Source organism: Pleurodeles waltl, chromosome 11 (assembly GCF_031143425.1).
Source record: "Pleurodeles waltl isolate 20211129_DDA chromosome 11, aPleWal1.hap1.20221129, whole genome shotgun sequence".
Lineage (NCBI taxonomy): Eukaryota > Metazoa > Chordata > Amphibia > Caudata > Salamandridae > Pleurodeles > Pleurodeles waltl.
In genome coordinates, this window is record NC_090450.1 from 819,382,406 (window position 1) to 819,402,375 (window position 19,970).

At 41.3% G+C, this 19,970-nt stretch overlaps 1 protein-coding gene across 1 annotated transcript in view; it reads left to right on the forward strand.

The window, feature by feature from the left end:
• Positions 1 to 19,970, forward strand: part of LOC138266167 (SEC14-like protein 2) — a 157,466-nt gene that overhangs the window by 100,848 nt on the left and 36,648 nt on the right. Inside the window, exons 8-10 of the mRNA XM_069214637.1 lie at positions 3,339 to 3,422; positions 15,245 to 15,351; positions 17,507 to 17,646. Of these exons, the coding sequence (XP_069070738.1) occupies positions 3,339 to 3,422; positions 15,245 to 15,351; positions 17,507 to 17,646 (331 nt within the window). The remainder of the gene's footprint in view (positions 1 to 3,338; positions 3,423 to 15,244; positions 15,352 to 17,506; positions 17,647 to 19,970) is intronic.

Below are 19,970 nucleotides of genomic sequence, written 5' to 3' on the forward strand. Positions count from 1 at the left end.
ATCTCAATCTATCGTTTTTTACCCATCATGTCAGTTCAGTTTCTTCCCAGCAATGTGCAAATCAGTCTTGACCCTGCTCCTCGTGGGTACAGTCTAGCCCAAACTGCCAGTACAGCTCCTCCCTGAACCGGAACACAAGCAATCTATGACCGGTTTCATCCTAGTTAGGGCTCTTCAGCTGGTATAGCTTGGTTCCCGTAGAACAGTGAGCCCGTGTCCATATTCTAGCCATACCCAGTGCACTAAGGGTGCCGAATGCAAAAACAACAAGGGAATGGATGGAATGCTTGAATTAATCTAAGCCACTGGCAATCCTTCGGACTTCAACCTAATCCATCTTTGTTCACCCTCCATGCCACCTGTTTGGACCCAGCCATTTGCAAATCAGTCTTGACCCTGCTCCTCATGGGAACAGTCCAGCCTGAGCTACCAGGCTCGGGTCTCCCTTAGCAGGAACACAAGCAAACTAGGACCAGTTTTGCCCTAGTTAGAGCTTTTTAGCCAGATATTGCTTGGTTCAATGACAAAGTGAGCCAGGCACCCAAATTGGGCATAACGGTTGCACTTAGGGCATCAAATGCAAAAACAAAAAGGGGATGGATGGAGTGCTTGAATTATTCACAGCCACTGGCAATTGCTCAGGCTGCATCCCAATCCATCATTTTTCGCCCACCGGGGCACCTCAGTTTGGACCCCGCCATATGCAAGGCAGTCATATGCAAGGCAAAAAGTACCGTTACTCTACTACCTTGATGCTTGAGTGAGAAGGACTGGATCTGCATCTTGAATCCAAGATCACTAGAGTGGCTCCAAGGGCTAGATGGCTGGCCACTAGCTCAGAGCCTCAGGGACAGTAAAGGCCCCAACCATCTTGACCTCTACATCTGGAGACTGCCTGCTGAGAGTCCTAACCCCTCTAGTGGTACCTCCCCCTTGCTGTTCTCCCTGGTAGTGGTGCTGCCATTCTACTGTAATGGAGGATAAAAAGTGCTGACAGCGGTATTTGGTCATAAGATGGCCCACAGACTAGCTTCTTATATGCTTAAAACCTATGTATTCTTCTGACGGACCAACATAATAATCAAATTTGGCTGTCTTCATGAATTTGGTCCTTTTTGCCAATGGGGGAAAGCCCTGTGCATTTCAGCTTTTAGTGATGATGGGGGAAAGACCGTCAGAAGTGGTGAAATTTGGAGTCCCATGGTAAAGTTTCCCCTTCAGGTTCCTTGCAGTGTAACTTTATCATGGCAGCGAGAATGATGGCCAAAAACCTTGGTCAAGACATGCATGTCTTGAAAGGTTTTTGAAATCCTGATGCACAATTCCAATTTGAACCGTAGGCAAAACAGCTCTGACTTAGATAGTGATGCTTCTGTCTCTTGTATTATTGTGTTACCCTTTAGGTGCTGCCTGGGCAGGCACTGGTATTTGCTAGAAAAATGTAAATTTTCTATAAATGAATAATGTCTAAACACACCAGACTTTGAGAATTACTACTTAGCCATGCAGCTTCAATGGGTACCACAGTAGCAGGGTGGTACCCATCTACCTGAAACAGGATTACCAAGAGATAAGATAGCCTGGGGGCTCTTGACCCTTCTCTTCATTGGATGGAGAATCCCATATGGCAGATGCCATAGACCACTTTGAATATAACTGAAATGGAGGTGATGCTTGATGGAAACCAAGAAGTCTCCAGCATATACCCCATGGCTCCCATCAGTGGGCAACTTGCTGCCTGGACCAGGGTAGGGATAGTAAATGGTAGATGACTGTCATGCCCTGGGCATGTTAAAATCACTATCTGACTCAGTGGTCATGAACGGACTTCCAGCGGGCCAGCTCTAAATATATGTCACTCTGTGAAAAATGTAGAGCATGTGACCCAGTGCCCCGATACACCAAACGTCCAGTCTAGGTGACATTGTGGGGCCGATCACATGGAAGTATAAAGATGGGAAATGAAGGAACATCTTAGAATATTCACACAAAATCCCAGCACTCCAAAGTTATGTACATACAATTTAACTTTACTTATAAAGCACACTTCACACCAGAGGCAGTTAATAAGATACTTGATCAACAGTCTCTGCCTTCCTCTCCTTGCAGTTTAGTAGATGTGGAATTATTTCACATGGTATTGGACTGCTGTACGATCAAGAGATATTTGAATACATTACAGACTTGCTAGAATCGAAATTGGGAAGGATGGATCTGCACACACGCACTCACATGTCTCTTGGGGTTTGTACCCTAAACCCAGCAAAGTAGGTAATAGATTCCTCGATTAGATTTTTGGGCCAACAGAGTGATAGCAATGGTGTGACATTCTTCAGAGGCTCCACAACTTAGCCAGGAGCCAAAATAAATTGATGGGTTACAAGTGAGAGTGTAGTACTTCACAGGAAAGGTTAGAGAGGCCTTTGCAGGTGCCCAGTTAGCCATTCGTGGGACGAAATAATAATAGCCTTTGAACCCACAGGGTTATTATAATTTCCATGTGCTACTGATATTGGTACCTAGGATGTCCTACACCTGACACCTATCAAGGCCTTACCAAGTATCTTCTCAATAATGAGTGATATCCCTAACAAAGAATGATACATCGCATTCTGAAGGCGGCAATTGCAATATGTAGTATATCCTGGGAAAGAGATTAATGAAGTGCCCACCTGTTAGCTCTCCCCACACACAGCCACCCTTAGGAGGTACTGAAGCAACTCTATTGTAACCGTTCCCGTTCTGTTACACCTCATTTTGGATGGGGACGCCTGACCTTTGTTGGGTTCCAATTATATTGTTATGTATGTTCATTTACTGTAAGTATGTACGATCCTAGAATTGTTAAACATTGCACCGTTTGTTTCTAATAATTTCTGCGTCATATGAGTACACCGAACTAAATTGCCCCATGCATTCAGTGAAATCATAACTTTTATGTTTAAAACAATTAAAAACTTTTTTTTTAAGTAGATTATTCTTGCTCAGAACGCACCAAAGTCAGGTGAGATGGCTTTTGCAGCCACATAATCTCTGTCTCTAGTGCTATACTCAGCATGCGATAGATTCCTTTGTGCACTTGGATAAAGAGACGTACAGTCTTCTTGTTTCAAGAAATGTGGGCAAAGCTCAATTGAGCAACATGTGGTAATACACACACTTACAAGTATACCAGCTTTCTCACCACACACCCACACAACCACGAGCTCCCCTGTACTCTTTCCCTCAAGGGTCTTTGTGGTGCAACATCCTTCCTTGGTTCTTACTCTGTCCCCAAAACCGCACCAGCTATGTGAGGTATATCGCCCAAGCGATCTAATTCCTTCCTTGTTTTACAGCACCAAGGTTGTTCCCAGTTGCATACAACCTTATCAAGCATTTTTTGAGTGAGAATACCCGCAAGAAGATCATCGTATTGGGAGGTAAGAGATCTGTGACCTATTTTTTCTAGACTGGTGGGAATGGATGGAGGCTGCATAGACATCAGGTAATGGTGATGGAGGATTCTGGATAATGAAGGTTGCCATACATAGGAACTCATGCCCTGTCTTCGTGTTACTTATTCAGCCTCATCCAAACCTTACTATATTGTTCTATTTATAGAAGGTCATATACGAAATGTGCCTGATCCAATAAAGATGTTTTGTGTTAAGCTCTCTACCGCTCTTTGGAACTAGGTTCACCATGTATCAAATACTTAAAACAAATGGGGATGTGGCAGTCATGGACACTATGTTCACTGGATAGAGACAGACTGAGGTGAGGGTGGGGAGAGAGCATCCTAGAAATTTGAGAAGGCGTGAAAACATCAGTTAGCTTAGAAACGGCTAATGAGGGCCAAAAAGTATTTTCCTAGGGAGTGGATAGTATATTGCCACAGTTAGGGCGAAGGTGTGACCTACTGTAATGGGATTGAACAGATTATTTCACTGAATTGGATTGCACACTACATAGGATCTGCGTCTGTTTTTGGGGAGTCAATGAATTCATTTTGGCTCTGCTAAATTATGGAATGTTCTCTCCTGGTCCTTGAGTTGTGCAATGATAAGGATACTTTGCTGAAGGACTCGGTCTGCAATAAAGGTGCTATACCAGTCTTAGCTTACTGGGGGACATATCTGGAGTGGAATATGTGTGATTGAAGGCTGCCTCCAGCTGTTTTGTGTTCTGGAAGAGCCTCTTGGGTTCTAGGTTTGTTACTGAAGGCTGCTCCTGGGTTCAATTTACTCTATATCTCTCTTTCATATACGTTCATGTGTTTTGGGTTACACACAGTGCTCTTGTGGGCTAAGCAATGTTGAGGGAGGATTCTCTTCGATATTCTTGTTATGTTTTGATAGGTTCATTTCTAGGCTTAAACATGCAATTATTCTGGTGTATGTAAAGAAGTCTCTTCGACAAGGGATCTTTTGTGAATATTAAGGCCGTGATTTTTACTTTTTTTGTGCAGCATTAGCATCATTTATTGACGCAAAAGCGTGGCAAATTTACAAAATACAGTTGTATTTTGTAAGTTTGCGCCACTTTTGCATACAAAAAAATGACTTTAATACGGCGCAAAGAAGTATAAATCAGGGCCTGAGTATCTACTGCAAACAGGATCCCAGAATAACTTCCAAAAATAAATCTTCTCTTTTATTTTTCCTACATTTATGTAAATGCCTATTTAAAAACACATTTTATTTTTTATTTAAATTAATAAAAAAATGACAGGACAGTGCAGAGATGCCAGGCTTGTACATTTGTTTACTGTATTTTTTAAAAACTGAAAAAGCTGAGAGGGTATTGGTAGAAAACATTAGAGCTAGACACAAACATTTAAAACTCTCCTGCTATTCCAGAGGGCGTAGTACATTAGTGTACTGGCACCTCATTTCTATGCTGTCCAAACATAGGATCCTGATCACTAAGTCCTGTCAATGTCTTTGTTGTCACATTTTTACTGTTTTGTCCTTTTGTCCGGTTCCCTTGAAGTTTTTCACCCGTCACAGTCCTTTATGAGAGGGAATCTTTCAGTGCTCTAGTGTTCCTCCACAGCTACCAAGCTTTCACTGTTCAAGAACAACGCTTCAGGTGGCACGGAAAAGTTACAAAAACATACTCCATCCTCTGCCCACCACAATCCTATGTGGGAGGGATATGGTCCTCCTGCTGTAAAGCTTTCTGAACTCTATTACAAGATCCACAAATATTTCTCATCTAGACAGGTAGTGTTTCAGGGCCCCTTCATGATTGTCTCCAGGTAAATCATCATGAATAAGGTTTGGGGAACTACTGCCTCTAACTCCTTTTCCATGCCCTTCTATTCCCACTAACTCCTCACCCTATCCCTGTCAAGACATTCAAAGTCAGAGCATTAAACACCAAATACATCACAAGTGAAGTCCACTTTGAAGACATAGCTACAGTGTTGAGATGCACACTGGCAAGAGCCAAATTGAATGTTCAGAGGGTATCAGTGTCCTTGACATCAAGAGATCCTCGGCGAAAAGAACAGATGATGGATGGAATGCTGAATAATGCAAACATTTTCACCCTGTCACAAAGTTCTGGGTTTAATCTGTTGGTTTTTTTGCTCGCCACACCACCCTGCCATTTGCAAATTAGTCTTGACCCTGCTCCCCATGGGAACAGTCCAGTCTGAACCACCAGGCCAGGTCCTCCCTGGACCGGAAACAAGCATATCAGGATATCAACTTTTATCAGCCAGGCTAGCTTGAATCCAGTGGTGCAGTGAACATGGGACCCACACCTGGGCATACTCTTCCCACTTAGAGTGACAAAGGCAAAAAGAACAGATGATGGACGTAATGCTGAACAATGCAATCATTCATCCCCAGTCACAAAGATCTGGGTTTGAGCCATCATTTTTTTGACCACCACACCACCCCAGCTTGGACCCAGCCAAATGCAAATCAGTCTTGACCCTGCTCCCCATGGGAACAGTCCAGCCCGAACTGCCAGGGCAAGTCCTCCCTGGACCGGAAACAAGCATCCTCGGACTGGTTTCGGGGTATCACCCCTCATCAGCAAGGCTAGCTTGAATTGAGTGGCGCAGTGAACATAGGAGCCATGTCTGTGCATACCATTCCCACTAAAGGCGACAAAGGCAAAAACAGCAGATGATGGACGGAATGCTGAGCAATGTAAACATTCACACCCAGTCACGAAGATCTTTGTTTAATCCATTGTTTTTTACCCACCACACCACTCCAGTTTGGACCCAGCCGTATGCAAATCAGTCTTGACACTGCTCCCCATGGGAGTAGTCTAGCCTGAAGTGCCAGGCCAGGTCCTCCCTGGACCCGAAACAAGCATCCTGGGACTGGTTTTGGGGTATCACCCCTCATCAGCCAGGCTAGCTTGAATCCAGTGGTGCAGTGAACACGGGACCCAAGTCTGGGCATACCCTTCCCACTTAGGGCGACAATGGCAAAAAGAACAGGCATGGCGAATGAAAAAACAGATGGGTTGAACCCAAATCTGTGACTGGGGGTGGATGTTTGACTTGTTCCTCATTCTGTCCATCATCTGTGTTTTTTTTGTTTTTGTTTTTTGTATCAAGAGACCCTTGTCATCAAGATCATTTTTGAACTAGCCAAAACACTAACTGAGGTGCCTGGTAGAAAAAAGACACACCTGTTTTGTTTCTTCAAAAAAGTATTCTATCTGAGGGCCACCCAAAATCCTCACTATCTGGAAATACTCTTCACAAGAGAAAGGGAACAATACTTTCTTTTCACATAGTGCCCCAGACTAAATCACGCAACCAGTGCATGCAACTGCTGAAAAGAGGCTGGCTCAAGTGCTTCACCATACACAACCGAAGGGGCCTAGAACACTAAGAGGTGATGCCACCTCAAAGGCACCTCACAGTCATCAGTGATAATGTACCCACTCCCCAACGAGAATTTCACTGATCAATGACATCATGACTTTTCAGAAAATAAGAACAAAGGGTGCTACCAAACATGGCATGCATTTACAGCTTTCTGACTCAGTAACCATCAGTCCCCTTGGTCCTTTGGATTATGAAGTCACTTTGTAGATCTTCTTATCCCTGGTAGCTTTGGGAGAAGTATGAGGAACCTGAAAGAGATTGTCCTGCAGATTCAGTAAAAGTCAGTAGAGACTCACAACTCCTCCTTATCGGCATATCGAGGAAAAGACACAATATTTAACTCAGTGGGATGTAAGGTGCTTCACAGTCGCACGTCAGCCACTGTCCTCAGAACTACAAGTTCTACTGCATTACTAGTAATCCTGGCTTGGGCTGTACTGCATATGATGGATTTTTTTTTTTAACAACTGGGGGTTTTGGATATAAATGAATACCAACACCCATATTATGAACTGTATAAAGTAAATCTTTCATGTAGGATAGGGGTTGTTTTTCGAGTATCGTAAAGATTTTATGAATGTCAAATATACTACTGTGAAAAGAAATAGATATTTTTTCAATAAAGAAAATTCAAATGAAAATATGTTTAATGGTCTATAAGTAATGAATGAAGAAGAGAGGTCGGCTCCCTAAAAGCAAATTAATTTGCATGATTGAATATGAGAACTCTGCAGCGGTGTCTGGAAACCAGTGGGACCATTTCTCCAGCAAATGGAAAGTAAGTGATCTTAACAACTTAAGCAGTGCAATCCCTGAGGTGATCGGGTTTTCCTGAAAATTTAGGGAATGAGTTTACATTAGGATATCCCAACATAGACAATAGTGACAGATGCCTCCCTCTCAGGTTGCTCACATAACTACAATCAAATTCAGGGCACCTGGTCCAGGTGTTTCTGCGTCCTTGAGATGTTTTAGCTCCCATAAAATGATCTTTTGTAACGATAATTCACTAAAAACTTTAACGATTTTTTCTGTTTATTCAGTGCTTCATTTTGCCTATTTGTATGGAATATGGATTTCACTTTTAACATTCCTATATTCTCTTATTTCTCTCTTAACTCTGTCTGCCCTCTGTGCTATTTATTTATAATGGGAAATGTCAGAGTTTAGAAGTGATGCCTATGACCATCTTGAAGCATTGCTGCAACAGGTAACATCATACAAGGAATAGCGTCAGTTGTGTCCACGCTTATGCGCTCAGTTTCCCTTTTCTTTATTCCAAGACATGGTGCCTGTCGTTATAGTATATACCGTCGGTGGCCGGTGACACACTGAGGTGCCTACCAATTCAGTATGATAAATGGGCATATCAACACACACCATCACAACCCTCTACAAGTACAAATACTCAGACCATTTCAATATTCGCTAGATAATGGTAGTAATACTCAGTTATATTTTTACTCTTAACAAGATGTTAGAATGGTTTAAATTTGACTTTGTTAGAATTTCAGAAACAATTGGTGCCAAACTTGCTTCCCATGACAAATAATCAATGTTAGAAGTAAGGGGTGTCAATTGTTTAAACTCCTTCTTGCAACATTCTACTTTATTTTAAGCCTTTTTTGTCACTGGATGTGCCATGCTACAAATCCTTGCTGTGCTTGTATAATCACTACCCAGGACACAGTGTGGGGGACATGAGCGTGTGCACTGTACACCCATCACCTTCAGTGTGTGTACATGTGCAAAGTACACACGCAGCAGAAATGCAAATAAGCAGGAGCTCTAAGTTTCCTTCAGCAGTGCCCCCCAGGGTGCTCCACTGCAACCCTCCAGCCTCCTACTGAAGTTTGAAATGCTCACCTCAATTGGACCTCTGTGGTGTAAGGTCTACCGCTATATAGTTGAATAATTCCACAGATGAAACGTTGAACACAGTTTATTTTCTTCCAAATTTAAAGAGCCCATAACCCATCCAACCGTAGTCTCCAACAGCAAAGCGAAAACTGCATAACCAAAGACACGGCCACACGAGGGACACTAGTAATATTTTAAACATTAACTATACTCAGGGCAGTATTTAAAAGAAAGCAACAATGAGATAGCAAGCCACTGTATTCAAATGCACCCCCGAGCACAGTGCATCTAACAAACACGCCAGATGTCACGCGTGCGCTCCAGTGCAATAGCAAGCAACGTACACACATAAACAATATTTAAATTACATGAAAACCTCACTACAACACCTTCCCCTTTTTAAAAAAAAAAAAAAAAAAAATCTTTTGCAGTAATAAACATTGGCTTTGTCAATAAACTCATGAAATGTAATAGTCCTTGTACTTGATAGGGATACCCACATTGCGTTTTTCACCAACAAAGGTGGGCAAAACTCCTAAAGTTTGAGTTTGATGTTGTGCCTGATTATTAACTGCACCCAGAGTTGACATTACTTCAACTTCAGAAACATCCACTAGATTAGACATATGTGCAGAATCATTGTTTCCACATTGCCTGTTTGTTTATCCTCAATGAACGCATAACCTGACAATGAATCAGCATCTTTAGCTGCTAAAATTTTGCTTGCTTGATCACGCGTGACTTTGATAAGATCTCTTTTACTCCACCAACCTTTATTTTTCAACAACACTGAACCCTTTCAAATTTTTTCAATTTGCGTAGGAGTCATGGATTTAGAATGGCCTTTCTTTACTATGGTAGGAATTTTCACTAGTACCCAATCGCCAATCATGAATTCAACATCCTTAATTCTGTGTTTCCTATTAAATAGTTCCTATGAATGGATTTGAGTTCTTTGCTCTGTAGTCTAAAGCTCAGAAATAGCTTCTAACCTGTTACTGTTTAACTTCCTCAACCAATCTGTTCAAATGACACACCTAGGAAATCTCTTACATGAAAGAACAAATGTGCACACCCCAGCAGTACCTTGGGGAGTAATTACATATGGCCATATTTTCTGTTGTAAAAAAGATTTCACTTCAACACCACCTGCTAATTCTGTTTGTACTCCTTTTAGAAACCTGTTCATGTGTTCCACCAAGCCATTTGCAGAAGGGGAATATAATGCCACTCTAATATGTTTTATTTGGTGTTCTTCAATGAATTATTTCATTCTATCTGATACAGAATGTGTGCCATTGTCAGTAACTATTTCCTTAGGTATCCCTTCAATGGGGAAAATATTTGTTAAAAATGTTAAAATAGATTCAGTGTTGGGGTTAGATGTAAAACCAACATATACCCATTTAGAGAAATAATCCACCAGAACCATCATGTACCTTTGCGATACTGGGAGGGTTTCCAAAGGTCAAGCAAAGTCTAATGCTACTTTTTGCCAAGCTTCCTCTGGCAATGGAACATTGTAAAGGAGAGTATTAATAGGCTTCCAATGTTTATCAGAAATTAAGCATGTTGTACATTCAACAACAAATTTAGCCACCTGAGATTCCAAACCTGGCCACCAGTAAAATTGCTTCAGAATTTTGCAGGTACTGCTAACTCCTAAAAGTCCCTTATGTGCCTCTTTAACAAGATTGTTTCTTAATGAAACTGGAGGAATGCAGCGATCATCACTCAATAATACACCATCTACCAAGGCTAATTCATCAGATACCTGCACGGATGGACGCAAACATGCATTAACATTCCTGTCTCTTGGCCATCCTTTCTCTAAGAACGTTTTAACTTCTACTAACATTTGGTGTTCTTGTGCTGCTGTAATCCAATCCTTATATGATAAGGGAACAGAATTATGTACTATGTCCTCCACTAGTGCAATAACACAATCACCCTCATCTGAACCTTCCATATCAGCTTCATGAGTAACGGGCAACATGGACAATCAGCACGAACGTTTCTGGCACCTGGAATATACTTCAGAATAAAATCATACTCCTGCAATTTGGATAGTAGCCTCACTAAAAAATAAGATGCTCTTCCAGAACCATTACCTTTCAAGAGATGAAGTAATGGTTTGTGATCAGTAAACATATCAAATCGAGTACCCAAAATAAAGTTTGGAAATGTTTCTACTGCCCATGAACATGCTAATGTCTCATGCTCTATGGTGCTGTAATGCGATTCAGCATTAGTGAGAGAACATGAAGCAAAGGCAACAGTGGTCTCATTACCTTGCTCAATCTGAGACAGAACAGCTCCTAATCCTATCTGACTTGCTTCTACAGTGATGACACATTTTTCACCAGCAACAAAAGGTGACTACGCTGGCGCAGATTCAATCATATTCTTCAGCGTTTCAAACACTTCGTCCACTTCTTTGGACCAAATGTATTTTCTCCCTTTTTTAAGTACATTTCTTAGTGGCTGTTCATTGTAAGCATAACCTTTCACAAACCTTGAAAAATATTCACTTAAACCTAAAAATTATCTAAGAGTATTCTTATCTCTGGGAGGTTGTGAATCTTGCATAGCTTTGATAAGAGAATATTTTGGAGAACTACCTTCAGGACTAATGCCAGGTCCCAAGTAATCAAACTTTTGTACATTAAATTTATACTTATCAGTGTGAAGTGTGATACTAAACTCTCTAAATTTGTCAAATAACAGAGCTAGAAATCTGTTATGTTCAGGCTGAGAATTGGCAAATACAAGAACATCATCCTGAAAAGCCTGCACACCCAAAATACCATCCAATACTGTGTCCATCAACCTCTGAAAGACACTAGCTGCTGAAGCTAACCCAAACGGTAACCTAGCAAATTTAAAAGATCCAAAAGGAGTGACAAATGTAGTAAAATCCTGTGAGATGTCATCAAGGAGAACTTGATGGTAAGCAGATTTGAAGTCTAACAATGAAAAATACTTTGCAGTACCAATATTTGCTAAAAGTTCTTGTATTTTAGGTAAAGGGTGGCATTCAATAATAATATTTTTGTTGAGACTTTGAAGGTCGGCACAGAGCCTAATACTACTGTCCTTTTTACGAACGATAACAATGGGACTCACCCATTCTGATAGACCAGCTTCTTTAATCACTCCGTCCTTCAACAGTTTTTCCAACAATACTTTCAACTCTGCTCTGATACTTAGTGGAACTGGTCGCACTTTGTGCGCAACAGGAATTGCATTGCTGTTAAGTTTAATAGAATGAAATATTTGTTGATGCAACCAATGTTATCATTGAATAAATCAGGATAAGCTTTAAGCATACTTTCATGAGATGCTTGTTCTAAAGCTTGTACTGATGAAATAGTAACGTCAGACACTCGGACAGGAGAATCAGCGCCTGGAACCAACATAAGTCCCAATTTTGCAAGTTCTCTCCATCCAGTGAAATGCCGACCTTTGACAGCTACATAAATTTTAGTGACAGCTTTCCACCCCAAACGTGTGATTTGTTGTTCAAAATATCCAACCATGTCAATGTCTTGGTCACTGCACGCCTTGGGATGGACGTCACCTTCCCTTAACATTACTGTACCTTTCCAATGTGAGTTAAACACAGTATCAGAAATAATTGTGCTGGGTGCCCAGAATCACACATCATTTGAAAAGTGACATTACTACAGAATCACACATCATTTGAATCCTGACTTACAGGTTCTTTGATTTTGCAATCACATTCAGCATTCATTTCTAGAGTTAATACTAAATTTGACAAGTCACATGTCTCATCTTCATCTGGGACTTCAACACAATGATTTTTTTTATAACCCCTTTGCTCATTCTACATACACCATGGAAGTGGCCTATTTTTTTGCACTTTGTGCAAGGTTTGCCTATAGCTGGACAGTGCGGAACATTACTTATATGTGACTTTGACCTGCACCTTTAACAAACAGAATTATTTTTCATAGTGTAATTTTTGATGTTACTGTTCTGCTTGAGTCAAACTAAACCAACTTGTTCAGCATTTTTACCTGAATTAATAGCAATAGAAGATGCAGCTGTGCTATCCACAGAAATTGCATGTGTAGATACCATAGAGCTTTCTATACTTTCGCTAAGTCTTGTACTTTATTTAAAGTTGGATCTCTACCGGTTAATAACCTTTCTTGCACTTTTTTTGAATAGCAGCTGTGAACAAATTGGTCTCGTAAAGAAATGTCTAATGATGCTCCAAAATTACATGTGGAAGCTAAATATCTTAGTGCAGGGATAAATTCTTCAATGGATTCATCTGCAGATTGTTTTCTTTTAAAGAAGTTGAACCTTTCTGAAAGGATACTGGGTTCTTCTGAAAGTTTTTTCTCAAGGCGTGCAATAACTTCTTCAAATTCATCCCAATCACCAGCAGCTTCAAGACCACAGGGAATTAACCATGCTAGTAATATCAAGTACTCTTATACGAACACAATAAATTGTATAAACTTCAAGTCATTATTTTAATGTGCCAGTGGTCAATTGTACATTAATTTGTGCTTCAAACAACAAGTTAATGCCTCAATACATAGGGTCTTGAAAAGTGTGCCTGTCACCAGAGGAAACGTAGTTATCCAAACAGGATATGTCACACGCTGAACACGAAGTAACAGGCAATCAAAAATGTAAAGGGGGTGTGCCTGTCACTATATAACCTCCGGATGATCTATATTAATGAAATAGCAAACCACCTGCGTGAATCTTTTTCCAGATACGAGGAAAATCCCAAAATGCAAAGAGGTTTATCAGCCAGGGCATGCGCGGCATCTAAATAAAGCGTACGCATGTGCGGAGAAATGAAAATAACCGTGCCAAGAAGTGAACGAGGCTCCGCACCTCCGTAACGCTCAGGCAAACCTTCACAATGAAACACTGAGCACACCGCAACGACTAGTCAGTGCAGAACCCCAGTAAGCAAATAATCTTTGCCAATAACCTTTCCAAATGTAAATAACTACGTTGTACTCAAGAAGTAGTGAATCAATAAGAGCGTGGTTGCAGGCTCGAAACATCAAAAAGCAGCTCTATACGTGTTCTCCATTGTCGCCAAACATGTTGTGAAAGGTCTACCACTTATGTGGCTGAATAAATCCACAGATGAAACGTGGAGCACGGCAGTCAGCTTTATTTTTTTCCAAAGTTAAAGAGCCCGCAACCCATCCAACCGTAGTCTCCAATAGCAAAGCAAAATCTGCTATAACCGAAGACACGGCCACACGAGGGACACTCGTATTATTTTAAGCATAAACTATACTCGAGACAGTATTTAAAAGAAAGCCACGACGAGATAGCAAGCCTCTGTATTCGCATGCACTGATGAGCACAGTGCATCTAACGAACAAGCCAGATGTCACATGAGTGCGCTCGAGCGCAATAACAAGCAACGTACACACATAAATAATATTTAAATTACATGAAAAACACACTTTAACAACCTCCAAACACAGAGGGAATGGGATCCTGCTGTACCCCTATGAACTGTAATTAGAGCACTAAAGGAATCTCCCGCAGCAGAGGCCCCCCTTATGCCTCTGGGTCCTGGTGCCAACTCATTGGCTGCGCCACTGGTAGCTACACCCCTGGCTTTAGAAACATTCCAGACTTGTCTCCCAAAATGTATTTCAATATTTCAAATTAATCAAATGGCATTGCTACTTTTTCTAAATCCATCAACACCAACAGAAAATAATAACGTACCTACCCCTAGTTGGCTCTTTGGTACTGTCTGGACAAAAGAAAATATAGAGAATAGAATTAGCGTATTTGTCATTTACGTCCCCATCTGCACATGAATTATGACATTCACACAGCTCTTTTCTTATTAGAATGTTTCAGCTACTGTTGTTTCTTACAAGGCCTAGGGCTTTTTAGGCTGTATAGACTAATGCATCCACTATGACGTTATGGCTACAGGTTCGAATTCAGGCAGGTCCAATTAGCCCTTCTTCCCTCTGAGGTTGATAAAATAAGTATTTTTGAGTTGGTTAGCCATAAACAGAGGTTATTTAATGCCAAGATGTTCCAAGCAGCTATTGCAACCTTCTTTAGGAATGCAAACCAGCTAGTAGGATCTCCGTTCACACTATGAAAGGCACTCCTGCCTGGACTCCAGTGATGCCAAAACAAATGCCTAGAAACCCGATACCAACACAATCTACAAAATCTTTTCATTAATTGTGATTTTATAGGTTTAGTAATTTATATTTCTAACAAAGGGGATAGTGACACCTTTCCATTCTGTTCACTGCTCGTGGTATCAGTAAGGATTCTGTAATAGGCAAAAATAAGTCGCTTATGTTGTAGAACAGGGGAAGGTTCTCTTTGCCCATGGGTATGTATATAAAAGTCTATCTAGGGTGTCACGGTTTCTTTGTTGGCATGGAACATATGAAGGGACATTTGCTCATAGACTCTGCGTATGTTTTTAAATGTTAAAATTGTAAACCTTAAATTTTCTTGATTGAATTTTGGACTCTTAGATATTTTGTCTTTTTTCTTTAGATAATTGGAAGGAATCTTTAGTGAAGTACATCGCCCCTGAAAATCTTCCTGCATACTATGGTGGGTCCCTCACTGATCCCGATGGGGACCCTAAATGTAAATCTAAGGTAAGGATTGACCCTGTTAAGTGCTTCCTAAACTAATTACTGTGCCCACTCCAGTTATCCAGTCTCTAATATCAGTTCACTTCTTTTAAGCAAGTGAGTGAACCTTTCTGCATTATTGGTGTTGAATTCTTCTAATTTGGTGGCATGTATTTAAACTCTTTGAACCCTATCTAAAATTTTCTTTCAATATTGGCATTCAAAATGAAATATTCTAACTGTATAGGCTATAAGACTGAAACAGAATTAGAAGGGTGTTCTGTTGACAACAATATCCTCCTTCACATTAGCCAATTCAAATTTGGTCAGTCCCTCCTCGTATCCACATAGTGTGACCATTTTTGATGTTTTGCTTCAGTCTGCACTGGCAGACCACACTGCTGCTCAGGATTCCAACACTGCCCCCCTTGGATCATACATTCCTTTCCTGGTCCCACCCTGCTTGGGAAACTTAGAAAGATGTGCTTCTGCACTTGAAAATTATGACTGTGAGCATCGTTCATGAGAAACGGAACCCTAGAATTTGGTACTCCTGGAAGGTTAACACTGCATTCTAGGATATTCCCAGTACCAGTAGAAACTCGATTGGAATATTAGTGTTTTGAAATCAAATGGAGCTGCACCCACCTCCTCATGAACAGCCTCCAGTGCACCTGTCATAAAGTGTTGGAAATCTGGTGGGCCCATTATCTAAAACCTAGGCTTTGGAAATTAGACCTTTTGTGCTCCGGAGGCATAATTCTTCTCTGGGTGGGAAATCCCGGTTCACATTTCGCTGGTGGGTTTTAGTTTTTGGGCTTTGTCATATTGTCATTTTCGCAGTATCCCTTGCTCAACCCAATTGAGTAGTTTGTTGGCGCTTGCACTTAAGGCACTTGGGAAAATGAATGATGCATCATGGCAGATGCTGATGCATTGAAATATTCTTTTGGCACTCGTTTCACTAGTTGTGAATTTTAAGCCAAGCCACAGTAAGAATCCTAGTACTGGAAGGCTACTGAGAACCTGTCCCCACAACGTAACTTTAAGTCTTCAATAGATTTATTAGACTTATTCCAAAACCGACTTTCTACCACCCATCTGCAATGTGCTGACCTTCAATAAACTACTTACGTGTTTCCCAAAATAGGTCTTCTTTGGAAGTATTGTTGTAACTAAACCAAACATCCGAATGATGCTACCACCAAAGATAAACATTAACATCAGTGGCGTCAACACGTTTATCTTTCCAATGATTTTGAACAAAGAATTCTGAAACAATGACAAAGGGTGATCTGAAATCTGCCCTCATTATTATCATTCACATATATCAATAGTTTCTCATTTACCCCCAAAAAAGCTTCTGTTTGTTCAAAACACCCAGTAATCATTACCTACTTCTCCTTCAACCACACTCAACAGTTTGTTAAAATATCTATATGCATGTCATATAGAGACAGTATGTTAACATCTTTTTCGTCTATTGTTGCACACATTTTGCAAAGTGGCTCATTTTGTTGCATTTAAATTAAAACACTGTAGTTAATGCTGGAGAGTTCTTATTAGAACCTAGGTGATTCCTAGAATCACATTTTTATACAGTATACTTTGTGGAAATGCGCTCTCTCACCTTTTCCTTCATCAAAACAAACTGATTTTTATTACTCTGCTCACTGCAGAGTTCTGAACTTCAATCTTAGGTGACTTTTCCTGTACTGCTGCACATAAATTACTAAATGCAGACTTCAAAATCATAAAAACTGCATATTAAACTATACATCTATGCATCCTCTCTTAACCCAACTGTTGTGCTTCAACCCCCTTATTTTTCAAAAAATAAAAGCGCATAAGAAGTGATTTTGTTTACCCATGTGTTAAATGGAAGACAATGTATTACCTTTTGTAGACATGCATGTGGCCGCTGCAGTACATCGTAGTATTGGTGCAGCCCGGGGATCATGAACAGAGGTCCTGTCATTGTATATGTGCTCTCTTATCCATGGTCAGGTCAGGCCTCAGAAGAGGATCTGCTTTTGATGCTCGTGTACGTTAGCTTTACTCATTATATCAGTGGATTGGGTCCCTGTGCAGTTCTGAGGTTTGCCTATATATAGTTATAGGGTTCTTAAGACCCCCAAAATGGCAGTCAATGTGTTTAACCTGTAACTTCCTCTTTTAGATAAACTATGGTGGGGACATCCCCAAGAAGTACCGTATGTGGGATCAGCTCAACCTGACGTATGAGCAGGCTGTGACTGTTAACCGTGGCTCCTCTGAGCACCTGGAGTATGAGATCCTCTTCCCTGGCTGTGTCCTCAGGTAGGCAACTGCAGATAAGCACAGCAGCAGGGTTTTAAGAACCTGTTACCCACATCTCTGATCAAATGGAAATGGGACCAACCTGTGATGGATCTAATTGAATATGTATGCTTTACAATAGTAAACTGAATGTCACAAAGCATTAGACTGTAGCTCAAACAAATCCTGACAATTCCCAATACCAACATTGCAGAGTTTCAAAAAGGAATACGCAAAGACATTCAGCAATGTTTTGTACTGTCCACAAACGTATGGAATTAGTGGGCGGCCATAGCATATCAGGGAACCTAGTATGGGAACGCCTAAACCCTAGCTGGTCTGTCGAGACTTGCATAAAGATCTGCATGGATGCCCACTGGAGACAGATATTGGCAAAAAAAAGTCACCTTTTTTAATCCTTGTAGGATGTAGATTTGCAGGTAGTGCACACCATGTTGGGCTACACTGTGGTCCTGCGGATAGGTAATGGAGATGTGTTAATGTTGCTGCTTCAAAGTCAGAGTTCAGGCACTAGCCCAGCCTCAGAAGTTTTAGTGCATAGAAGCTTAAATGTGTTGCAATTTAAATTATAACAGAAAATTGGTAAATATTTACAGTGAATATTACCTGGGCCTCAGTGGCACTTGTAAGAACATGCTGAAAGAAAAGAAGTGTGACTACTCACTAGCAGTTTTGAAAGCATAAATTAAGAGCCTCACAGCTACGAAACCTGGGAGGAAATGAGGATATCCTTTGTCTTGATATTCTTAGTGATTTGAAGGGACTTGAAAAGGGAGCTTAGACTCTCAGCTTTTACGTAGCTGTGTTCAGATAGGCCAGTGGTCTTGTAAGTAGACATTTTATCTTACGTCAACCCAACCTCAGCCACTGCATAGACAGCTACGTATTAAAGTGTTATGAGGGGCAGAAGTGCAATATTAGAACCTAAAGAAAAGCCGAGTTTGCACAGAGAGGTCGCCGGCTCATACAAGATCCCCCACTTCCATGTGTGGTGGTACAAAGACCTTGCAGAGAACTTGAAAGGACTAAGGTGCTTTCTTTACTTAGAAAAATCAATTTCCTACATGGCTACTTGGCATGAGAGATCTTGAAACATTCTAAAGAACTATCATAAATAGGTCCCTCCCGGTGAAGTGTCATATAACTCTGTCGATGTTTAGCTTTGAGAGTTAAAAGGTAACATTTGGGTTTCCCTAGTACGTTCTTGCCACTGATGAAGAGGGCAGGCTCGACAAACATGTTACTCCCACAGGTCGAGTGAGTGAGTGTACACGCCTAAGTAGGTTTGTTCTCTGAAGTTGCTTTACGTGCTACAGATGAGAGGGGTTGGTTTACCTTAGAGGAAACATGCAGCAGATTAACCATGAAGGCCGCAGGAAATCTGCTGGAGACTAGATGCTATGGGCTGCGGTGACCCGTCATATTTCTGAAGCTAGGTCAGGTGTGTTGGGACTGGATTTTTATTCACTGGCTTCAAGATATTACCAAGAAGCAGAAGATGTTTTTGACTGACCAGACATTAGGAGGAAAGTGCAGTGGTGGCTTCACGATTGTCCACAGTACCCAGCTATCTAGGCTCAAAAGCACTGTTACTAGTACTGGCTTTGACTGAATAAGCTGTGCTCATGCGCCAAGCCCTGAGAAATACTTCAAGGATATTCCTTGAGTCCATCTCTGTTCTATATTTATGTAATGCTGCAAGCACAACTTGTCATTTGGCTTTACGTTCAATATTTATGCAGTTGTAACACAGATCAGATGGAGCATGGGGAGGCATGGCCTAAGCTGGTGACCATATGAAGCTGAGCGAAGCTCCTATGCCTCACCATTACTCCTGAAGGATCCTGGGATACCGGAATGCCACTCATCCCTACCCGAGATTTGCAAAAGATAAAAGAAGAGCTAAGGTGCCAACTGCAGTCATGCAGCACTGCAAGAAAGACCTGCAGGAGGCACTCAATTGACTCAGCTTGCGAGCTCCGACTCTGCGGTGAAAGCTTGCCAGTGACAGAAGAGTCTGCTTTGGGGGACTTGCGCTTGCAAGCAGGGAAGTTCTGACCTCTGCAAAAGAGAACATCGTTTTGGGCCATGGATTGCTGTGCTTTAGGGGTGTGGTGGTGGAGACATGGTGAGTGGAGCATATTGAAACGTGGTGGAGCGCAGCCTGTGACGGGGGCCTCATGGACTAAAGCATATTGAAACGTGGTGGAGCGCAGCCTTGGGCGGGGGCCTCATGGACTAAAGGACACATAAAATAAAGTAGCATGATCGGCTGTTATGCCTCACCCCTATCTACTAAAAGACCAGTGTTCCTAAAGTGGTCA